This window comes from Buceros rhinoceros, unplaced genomic scaffold (genome assembly GCF_000710305.1).
Source record: "Buceros rhinoceros silvestris isolate BGI_N320 unplaced genomic scaffold, ASM71030v1 scaffold15834, whole genome shotgun sequence".
Lineage (NCBI taxonomy): Eukaryota > Metazoa > Chordata > Aves > Bucerotiformes > Bucerotidae > Buceros > Buceros rhinoceros.
In genome coordinates, this window is record NW_010408972.1 from 34,549 (window position 1) to 45,695 (window position 11,147).

At 46.9% G+C, this 11,147-nt stretch overlaps 1 protein-coding gene across 2 annotated transcripts in view; it reads left to right on the forward strand.

Annotated features, from left to right (window-relative positions):
* Window positions 1-6,451, forward strand: part of ACSL6 (acyl-CoA synthetase long-chain family member 6) — a 26,720-nt gene extending 20,269 nt beyond the window's left edge. For both annotated transcript variants that reach the window (XM_010135073.1, XM_010135072.1), the window contains exons 14-20: window positions 687-759; window positions 2,201-2,289; window positions 2,848-2,964; window positions 3,180-3,323; window positions 4,065-4,166; window positions 4,575-4,646; window positions 6,311-6,451. In XM_010135073.1, the coding sequence (XP_010133375.1) occupies window positions 687-759; window positions 2,201-2,289; window positions 2,848-2,964; window positions 3,180-3,323; window positions 4,065-4,166; window positions 4,575-4,646; window positions 6,311-6,451 (738 nt within the window). The remainder of the gene's footprint in view (window positions 1-686; window positions 760-2,200; window positions 2,290-2,847; window positions 2,965-3,179; window positions 3,324-4,064; window positions 4,167-4,574; window positions 4,647-6,310) is intronic.
* Window positions 6,452-11,147: the final 4,696 nt, after the last annotated feature.

An 11,147-nucleotide genomic window follows, 5' to 3' on the forward strand; every position in this document is an offset into this window, starting at 1 on the left:
TGGGCTAGAACCTCAGCACTGTGGTCAGGAGAGCTTCACCAAGCCCCAGCGTCTGGAGCAGCCCCCGCACTGCGGGGTGGGAACAGCCAGTGGCCCTGGAATGGGAGCGGCGGGCAAGCGCTGCTTTCGCTGCGGCTGCCAGAAAAACGCACAGACTCATCCCACCCGCTTCTCAGCCCTGCACTGAGTATGTGCAATCACACGAGCTCTGCGTGTGCTGGGAACTTCGTCACATGAGTTTCAGTCTATATATAAATGGCAAAAGCTAATCTTCAGGTGGCAGTTCAACCCTCTGTGTTATTTCTCTTTGATGTGGAAGCTGAGGGCAACTAAAAGGTCTCATTCAAGGGCTTCAAATCAGGTGAAAAAAAACCCTGAAAGGTGTCTTTTCAAAATGTCCCACAAAAATAACATTTTTCCCCAAGCAATAAATTCCTCTCGAGAAGTAACACACTTCTTGACTCCAAAGCTAAGGGCTAGGCTTGTCGTCTCACTGTTTTCAGCTCTACACAGCCGTGGTAATTCATTGGCGTGTTGATGCAATTCCGTAGTCCCCGAGCTCAGGGGGTGCCAGCGCAGCGAGCAGCACTGGCCCAGGACTGTGCCACAGAAGGTGACTCATAGGATTTTATTCTGTAATGGTGAAATGATGGATGCTGTTTTAAAGGTGCCTGTCTCTTGGTCAGGTTTATGAAGGTTATGGCCAAACCGAATGCACAGCTGGATGCACCTTCACCACCCCGGGTGACTGGACATCAGGTATCGGTTTTCTTCCACTATTTCCACAAAGAAAAGAAATGCACATTTCCTCAGAAAATTCTGGCTGTAACATCGCGGGGTGTCACGCAGCATTCGCCGCCGTGTGACTAATTGGCAGTGAATGTAATATTGTGGAAAGTGTCACCAGTTCAGAACAGCTACAGGGGGTCAGATGTTGGGCGTGTTTGCCTGGGGAGGTTCGGAATCGTCCGCTGAGCTGTTCGTCGTGCCTCTCTCACCTCTGTGCTCCCAGCCCTGAGAGTCCTCTCCGGAGCACTGGAGCTGAACGTCAAAGAATGTGTGTTATAATGAGATGCCGGAACAAAGAAAAGATTAATTCATTCATGTCGTTAGTGAGCAAACGCAGGCTTTGAATGCACATCCACCACTAAATAATTCATGTATTTCAGGCTATCAAAACTTGTGAATCTTCACAAATTGAAACAGAAATGAGCACTAAGCAAGATTCACATCATATACACAAGTACCGCAGCTTATCTTCTTCTTAATATAATCAAGCCCTATTTGTAGAAGTGTTCTGAAATGTGTATGATACTCATTCAGATGAACACTGGTAGGAGACCTGGACATCGGCTGTTAACGGGTCCGCCCAGTTAAATGCTTCCTCCTTTCCAACCCAGACTTCCCGGGGCTGGAGAAGAGCGCTTGCTTTCTGCTCCCAGCACCTGTGCGCGTCTCTTTGGTTTTCTTCAATCCCAAACCAGCCCCTTGCAGATACTGGTGTGCACTGGGGCTCGCTGCCCGACAGTCCTGTGCCCTGGCCAGCACTGGGCAAAGAGCTGCTCACACGCTAATGCCGCATTCTCATCCTCATCCTCACACGGTTTGATCGGTCTCCTTTGCAAACTGAGACCTCAACCCACGAGAGCTCCAGCGCACCAAGCGCTGTGACACCCGGCTGAGGCTCCGCTTCCCAGTCCGTCTGTCCTAGTGGCTATTTGGGTGGAAAAGGGACGGTTTTGCACGCCATGGTGCTCTGGCAATGCTTGTTGGCTGCAGCAGACACTGTCCCATGTCATCTTTGGAGAAACTGTAGGGGTGTGGGGAAACGTGTTCAGCGCAATGTCACTGCAGGTGATGTTCCACACCCCCGGTGATACTCCCAGGGGGTTAAACCACCGAGGCTCCAGAGCTCTGTGTGCTCTTTCACTGAGTTAAGCTCATGAAAGGGTTTAGTCTCTCAGAAGTAAAGGAGACATGGGCTATACTTTGACGTGTTTGAAGACAGGGTTTATACACCCAAGTAGAGGTTTGGGTGTTCAGCCTTCATAGCTCAAAACTTTTAATGAGGAAATCACTTCTGTGCGCAGACACAGCTCCTGCAGGAACACCTCGTGTATCTACAACTATGTGAGCAACTAAAATGCTAATGATTGTTTGTAGGAGAGATGACAAGTGACTTGATAACTTTGATTTCCAGGTCATGTAGGAGCCCCTTTGCCCTGTAACTTAATCAGATTGAAGGATGTGGAAGAGCTGAATTATTTTGCTTCCAAAGGAGAAGGAGAGGTAGCAAATCATGTTTTTATATCAAATTCTCACTAGTTAACACTGTATTAAGTAGTTCTGTAGTTATAGAAGCCTTTTCCCTTTGTGAGGTGCATGGTCACAGATGTGATACATATTAAGTCAGGAAAAGAAAATGCCAATTCAGCCACAGAGCAGCAAAGAGTTAATGAAAAAGGGGTGGTGGCCAGCCTGATTGCTTGAACACCAAGGGGCGAATTAATTAGCTGAGCTAAGAAGAGCTGAATTGCTGTGATTTCTACATTGCTGTGATTTCTATATTGCACATAAATGGAACTTACTGAAATCTTTTCTTAACTGCAAGCTGAATGCAAATCAATTTCAAGCGAATCACTTTTGCAATCCCTGCTTCATATTTCCATTAGTCTGGAAAAAAAAACCCCACAGATGATTTTATAACACGATATATTTTAGTTTCATGGAGCACAGGTATTAAGCCAACCTTTAAAATATTTCCATTTTAGTGAAATGCTATTTAGCTTGTTAGTGTTTACAGCAGAAGAATAAAATAATTTATCAGCAGCTCTGACTGTTTTGCAGATCTGTGTCAAAGGACCAAATGTTTTCAAGGGTTACCTGAAAGATGAAGAGAAGACGACTGAGGCGCTGGACCAGGAGGGCTGGCTTCACACCGGGGACATTGGGAAGTGGCTACCTGTGCGTATCGTATGAACCCACGTAGATTTTCAAGTACCGAACTTCAATTTCCAGGCAGATCTGTCTTTATGAAGGATTAAGTTTACATTTTGCAGAATAAGCTCATTTATGGCAGGGAGGCGGTTTCTGGCACTGTAAAGAGCTCTGTTAAAATCTTACCCAGACTCTCTGGTTAAACAACTCCTCTGGGAACTCTCATTTCTTTCTCCTAACAGAATGGGACTCTTAAAATTATTGACCGGAAAAAGCATATATTTAAACTCGCTCAGGGAGAATATATTGCACCGGAGAAGATCGAGAACATCTACATCCGCAGTGACCCTGTTGCCCAGATCTACGTCCATGGAGACAGCCTGCAGGTAAACCCCAGGTCTTCAGAAAACCTTGTTTTGTTCTTTGTGAACAGGAGACAGAGCTGGGTGAGGGGGAAGAGTGGGTCAGGCCACGGGTTTGCCCTGATGCCTCCCTCCTGCGCTGCTGCTGGCTGCAGCCACGCAGGACCGAGCTGCTGGGTGACCCTAAGCACCTCGGAGGATGTCGTGGCCAAAGGTTTCTTCCAGTGTCACCCTTCGGTTCTCTAATGCTTTCCTGCGATAAGCCAGGCGAAGGCAAAGCCGCCACTGCTCCATGAGCACTGCCTGCCCATTTGGACCAATTTTGTCCCGTTTATCCATGTATTTGTACCAACACACACAGCTTCTGTAACCGCTGCCGTTCGTCCCTCTGCATTCATAGACCACACACACGGGGCTTCCCTCGGCATCGGAGCTTACCTGAGACTCAGCGGCCCCAGAACTGCATGTGTGTCAATGATACGGGCTGCCTTCTGCTCTGTGACAAAAGTGATTTAATTAACATCCAAGCAGAACGCAACCCCAGCTGGAGGTGTTAAATTGTTGGTGAATACAGGAACAGCCACAGAGAACTGTTTTATCTAGGGAGCAGGCACAGATACCAAAATATACCCCACTACTACTGACATAATTAAGCAGGAAGTGACAAACACGTAGCAAATTCCACAGCTCATGTGTTCCCTTCACCGCAGGGTCTGAAACGCTGTTCAGCCTTTGCCTGCAACTCTCCTTCTCCTTCACCTACAGGCGTTTCTGGTGGGAATTGTGGTGCCCGATTCCGAAGTTATGCCAGGCTGGGCAAAGAAGAGAGGGTTTGATGGAACGTATGCAGAGCTCTGTAAAAACAAGGTTTGTCCCTCTGACTGTCTGCAGCGCAGACGCTTTTCCCTGGAGCATAACCTGGATAAGAGTTGGTGTCTTTTATTAATGATCTCAGTGACAAGGATTATTTCTTCACTGAGAATCCAGCGGGGCTGACAAGTCTGGCAAAGGGTTGAAGGGCTGTTGAAGGTTTAAGCATCTGTGGAAGGTACGTTTGAAAACACGACCTCACGTTTCTTGCTGAGGGAGGAGGTAACACCATCGCCCCTATGTGTGACGTTTGTGCATTTCTCTTACAGCATATTTGCTAATTATGTTTTAACTATCAGTAAGGCACTTGAACTTTACTCAGCCCCATGTTTTCTTGATGAACGATGATGTAATTGCCTGGAAGGTTGACTCTGGTGAATGAGGATCTTCTGTTCTCTGCCCCAGGAGCTGCAGCAAGCCATAATGGAGGACATGGTGCGGCTGGGTAAGGAGAGCGGGCTGCACTCCTTCGAGCAGGTAAGATGCAACAGGTCGTACAGTATTCAGCGTGGTCAGGCAGGCGGTTTGTCCATTTGTACCCGATGGGGAGTTGTCAGCGCTAGTTATGTTACAGCTTGACCGTGCTACAGCTGCACACGATGCTTGCGGAAAGAGCTTTATCGCAGCAGGTTGTGCCTGTTCCTTTGAAAAACACAAACGCTGTGCTTCTGCCGTCCGCTGCTGCCTGAAATCTGAATTAAACTGAGAGAAAGTTTTGGGTGCAGCGGTAACAATCTAATCCAGGGATGTGGATAATCTCCTGTCTGACGATCAGAGGTCCAGATCAGTATCTGTAGGACTCCGACACTTCTGCCGCTGAAAGCGCTGTTAAGAAACTGGGTCACTAATTACCGCTCTTGTAACTGATCCAGGAAATGCTGCTGATTTATTTATTTTCAGCCTGTGCACTCATTCTTTGCTGGTGCTTGTGTAAATATTTCTGCAACAGAGCTACCAGCACTTCGGGAGGAGAGAGCTGAGATCAGCCATGGATTACCTAGCTTTTTAAAAAAAGTTCCACCACATTTTAAAATGTCACGTGCTTATTCCTGTTAAAATAACAACCATCTTAATCATTACACATCGTTAGCCAGTGCTTTTGTTTAGAGCGTTTCTGGGTGCTAATTCTAATGAGTAATTCCCCAGAAGCACCATTAATCATAAATGCGGTGTTCTTCTCCGCACATGATTTTGTGAGGACATCGCTGGGGGAGGAACTGGACCACAGTGCTTGCAGGGGAAAAATTAATCACGTGTCTAGTGGGAATTTCAAAAGGGATTCTCAGTCTGTGTTCCTGCTGCTCCCAGTTTAACAAAATGCAAACCAGCCTGGCTTGGGGAAAGCAGCAGATGGCTGGGGAATTTCATCTTAAATCGGCGGCCTATGACCAGTCACACAGCAGCTTCCTGCTCTCTCCCACACCAGCCCTCCCACGGACGCTCTGGAAGGAAAAGCTCACTCCATCTGCACTGCCAGGCTCCCCGCTGCGCTCAGGGACAGCGCTGCTAACACGGGCAGCCACCTAAAACCCAGATTGCCAGGGCCAAATGGTTTTATACCATTTTAATTAGCTACAAAACCACCATCCATTCCTCTGTAAGGGTGATCACCACGTGCCCTCTGTGCCTGCAAAGCTTCAGGATGGTTTTGCAAGACCGCACCAGTGCTGCTTACTCCTTGCCGTTGGGTTAAGACGATGTTTCCTAGCCTGACTCCCTTCCCCTCTCTCCCTTCCCCTCTCTCCCCCAGTCTTTCAGCCATGTGAAACTGCTGTTACTGACACTGTCCCTTGCGCTCTGCCCTGTCAGGTTTTGGCCTTGGTTTCATGGGGAAAAGAGGTTTCCGTGCTCTCCTCTCAGAGAGATCCATCTGCGCCGGCTGTCAGTCAGCGCGGACACGGGAAAACAAGCGGGAGAGCAGGGAGTGCTGAGAGGGGGTGGCGGGATTTAGTGTCACCTTGGAAAACTCGGGCAGGGAAGGAAAATCCTGGGGACCCAGTGGGAGGGTCACCTGGGCTCTAGCACAGCCAGAGGTAACTGTGGCAAGGCTGGTGTAACTGGTGTAACTGGTGTAAGAGGTTACAGTCATGGAGGGCGACGCCTGTAAGTTCTGCTATAAATACGTCCCTCTTTTATTGTAGGTCAAAGCCATTTACATTCACTCTGACATGTTCTCGGTACAAAACGGTTTGTTGACACCAACGTTAAAGGCAAAGAGACCAGAACTGAGAGATTACTTCAAAAAACAAATAGAAGAGCTATATTCAAGCATCTCCATCTGAAACCACAGGAACAGTGGTCTGAGTAACGGACTTCGTAGCAATATTAGAATAACACTCCAAACTACAGAGCCGGAATGACGCAGCCGAAATGGATAAGCATCCGAATCTTACATCTGGGCCTTTCATTGTTCCAGGATTTCACCACTAACCATAATTTTCTTTCTTTTCTTCCATCCGGTGTGATCCAATTCATTTTTTACTCTATGTACACAATAGGGTACTACTAAGAATTACACTAAATTGTCACAAAACACACAGAAATTTCAATCTATGACCAAGCAAATTATGAAAACTTACCATAATAATAACTACAAACATTTCTAATTGACATAGGGACAATTTTGGGTATGTCTTGATATTTGATTGTATATAACCTAATGCATTAGCAACGAAAATCGTGGATAAGTCAACAATGTGGTCTACCTCAAACAATGATTGATGGCGAAAGTCTGTTTTCCCTGATCTGGAACTTCAGGCTGGATATTGGTTTATATATTAAGTGATGGGTTTTGTATTTTCCAGGACATAAATGACAGTGATTTGATTAAATCATGACTGTCCTAAGTAACAACCGGAATAGAAACAGGAGCGAATCTCTGGCTGTTTGTACTTCACAGACTATTCGTATGTTACGTCTGAGGGAGGAGTATTACCGTGAAATGAGGAGAACAGGGTAGGAAGCGATAGGACAGGATTCGCTCTATTCCCTTCCCATCCGAACTCAGTTCATCCAGGGCATGCTGGTTTTACGTTAGGGCCTCCCTCAGCACTCATGGTCATCGTTGCTACTCAAACGTAGGAGGCTGCAAAAGCAGCGCTGGCTCTGTGGTGGCTCTCTGCAGGAGTTCATGGTAACCCACGTGCTCCCGTCCCTAATTTATTACTTTTACTCGCTGCTAACACTGCGCAGTCCAGTTGGACTCACCCCCTTTCAGAACCAGCGCTGGAGAAACGGGGCACAAGGTCTAAGCTGTGATTCTGGATGGGGCTTAGTGAAAGGACTTGGTGCGGGAGAGAGGCGCCGCCGGAGCTGCAGCAGCGGAGGCATCCTCCGGCTGGCCGTGGAAGGGCAAGAACTTCTGCTCCAAAGGGCCCACGGGGATGGGCGAAAGGCTGTGTCAGCCAGCGCTGTTGTATGGTGTCGTGGACGTGGCTGCAGAAGGGCCTGCTAAGAAAACGTCTCCACGTCCGGATGTCTGGAAGCCTCAGTTCCCGCTGTCGTCGCTTCCAGTGGCAGCTCTGGAACTGACAGCAAGTTGGCTGGAAGAAACCTGGTGCGGCCCCTGGAAAGGGGAGATGTCCCGCATGGGACAAGAACAGCGTCCAGAGCTCTCTCCTGACACAACACACAGTACAAAACAATGTCAGAACTGTAATGTCAGGTTGCTGGAACACTTGGACTGTCGGTGGCTTCCTTCCACTGAACAGGGTCCAAAACACCTCTGTGTGTTTGAGTAGCTGCTGTCTGCTGCACTGGTGCGTACTGGCATGGAGCTGTGCCTGCTAGACCTTCCCTGCTAGGACTGTGAAAGCACACTTATTTTCGCTCTTAAACTGGAATCCACGTAGGCTTTTGAGGTAAAAGTTTAAATTTTTAATCTAGATGATCTCTTGTTTTCCCTCTGGGATTCCATTGCATGCTTCCCAGTGAAATAATTGGATTTAATGCGTTAGTGTTGCACCAAGACTGATTTATTGCCGTGATGTCAGACCAGAATGATTCGAAGGACACCCTATCAGCTAACACAGCCACTCCTAGGCTGAACATGACGATCTGATTTATCAAGAATTTGTCTGAATCCCTTTTTGTGCCCGATTCCTCATTTGATTCCAGGGCAGTGACTCATATCGGTCCAAAGCAAGTGAGGAATACCGCGGCTGTGATCTGGCGCTATCGGACGCTCGTTTTTCACTGACGTTCACAGCAACAGCATCCCTGGGGAAGCGGCGTCTGCCCCGTCTCCAGAGGGTAGGAATTACTGTACAAAATCCGGACCTTCAGGTCAAGTCATCAAGGATTTTCAGCTCGGCGCAGTCTAGTTCATCTCCTTTTTGGATCAGCCAAGAAACAGTCACTGCACATGCACGCATCAAAGCCATAAAGAATCAGTGCAATTTCCTGTGTTAATGCAACATACTTTTAAAATAAAAAGAAAATAAGTCATCTAAATAAGTACAGAAAAGCTATTTTCCACTGACCTTTTCACACCACGTGAATTTAATTTACTTTTCCCCTGAGATGGTTTTGGTCTAGATAACTAAACTCTGACTTGGTGTAAGTACAGAAGTTTACACGTAAGTGCACGAGTTTATTTACGGCTGAGGTGGCTGTCATTCCTACGGATATAATGCTGAATTAAATACCTGTATATACAAAAGGTCAGATGCACTAAAGCCAAAGACATCAACAGCAAACAATTAAGGAAGGAAAAATACTGCCTTGGCCACACCAGGATGGTGCAACTTTGGAGAGAAATTGTGTTGTCACACCAGATGTGTGGATATTTTCAGAACTTGTGAAAAGTTGTATAAATAAACAAAAAGTCTCTCTTTAATCCTTTCTTGTGTCACCAGATTTTCCTCTGCAGGTCACCCCCTCTCGCCATACCCATAACAACGTTGTAAAACTTGGAAAGAACACGTGTGTAATGCGTGAGCCGGGCACAAACACGCTTCTCTTCTGATGCCAGGAATAGTTATTGAGCTTTCTCAAACTGAAATACTCCTTGTGGCCACCAAGGAAAAATCCCCAGGGCTGTCCAATAACCAGGGTTATTTTTCCCCCTCTTGATAACTAAATACAAAATTAATTTCTGACCTTATGGAAAGAGTTGAGGCTCGAGTGCCGGTGCAATGCGAGTGACCCTCCTCTGTAAAGAGCCCTATTCCTGATGGCTTCGTGGTGACGGTTTTTACCTAACCACTGTCACCCAGGGGTTCATCCCTCGATCAATGAATGCGAAAACACAGCACTCCCGCTGCTGGGCACAGCCTGGTCTGCCAGAGCAGGAGCTCCGGTGCTGGTGGGAGTCAGCAGCCAAGCGCGACAGGGCAGTTCTGCGCCCGGTCACACCGAGCTCTAGGACGTTTGAGATGTCGATAAAGGACTACTTCTGCAATCTGGCCTCGCTGATAGCACCAATAAAGCCCAGGGTCATTTTTGCCAGGAGTATGAAATTCTTGCATATATCAAAAAATACGCAGACTTCATCTTCCAGAATGCAACAAATTAACTTAGATTCTTTTTATTTTTCTTTTCCATGTGTTAAAAGCACAACCTGGTGATCTATATGTAAATAAATGCTACAAGATGAATGTAAACTGGGACAGAACATACTATTTTTGCATGGTAACAGATTGCTTGAAGACCTCTTGATGCCTTACAGAAAAGCTGGAAAAGCATTTTATTTAGAGGCAAGTCTATCTGCGTTCTTTTTGTGTCTTTAGCTCACTCTGGTTTTGTCTGTGGAATAAAACCCAGAAGCAGATCCTTGTTTCTTCCTGCAATTACCATTCTTCAGTACTTTGCACATTCAGTTGTTCCTACACCAGCTTTACTCCTGTTAGGTGACGGAGCTGAGGCTGTTCCTTTTGACGGAGAAATCTCGCTGCTTGTGGTCTGGAGGGGGGAAGTTTTACGTGCCTGGAATTGTTTCAGAATAAAATTGTTCTAGAGCCCCTTTAAGGCCATGACTCGATTTCAGCTTTTTGTTACACGTTTTAGCGAAGTGCGAATAGTGAACTAATGAGGCGGTTTTGTAAGTGTTGCCGACTATTTTCAGTGAAAGTGAAGGGGTTAAATTATACTATATACATTTGTGTAAAAAACCCAATCTTTTCTGTAATTAAAGATTTTTCCATTTTAGCATGTATATCGAAAAGTCCTCTGTGGAAACTTTTGTAAAGAATTAAATCGTCACATTTCTCCAAACGGCTCCTAGGATTTTCTGGCGGAGTGACCTACAATTAAAGCTCTTTTCTAAAAGCCGTTGTCCCTCCAGCGCTCTGTCCTCGCAGGCGGTAGGAGTTGCTCGGAACGTGTGCCTATACTACACGTGTCGTTAAAAAAAAAACCAAACAGCATAAAATAAAATAACCACCAAAGGAATATTGGAACCTGAGATTGATTTAGCGATCTGCTACAAAAAAAAGTTGTTGCAAAGTTCTCTGACGATGCAGCAGTCTTTCTGCAGTGGTTTCAGTTGTTATTTTAAATCAGTAATAATATAACCAGATGTACATGCTTGTTTAATATGAATTCACAACTGGGAACGCATAGTATTTTTTCAGACTATGTGTCTAAAACAATAAAGTTTAAAAGCGTTCAGTCTCTATTCCGGTTTTTGTGTGCACTCGCATCTCTCCACTGGGAGTCCAGTGACGCCAAAGAATCACCTCCACTTTTTCACGCTCTCGCAGCACTGGGATTCCTCCGCTCGATAAGCCGCAGGTGAAACACGCGGTCTGCGCGGTAGCAGGATGTAACTGCCCTGACTTCGGCAGCGAGGGGCAGCGTTACAACAGCGAACCCACCGGCACGTTTAGCAGCCGAACGCAGCGAGTGGCGCAGCACCCGCGCAACCCCGCACAGCCCGCGGGCAGCGGATCGGCGCCTCGCAGGACTGCTCACGGGCAGCGACACCTTTTAATCCGGCATCTGGTGCTGGGTGCCGCGGAAACAGCCACCCCCGCGCCG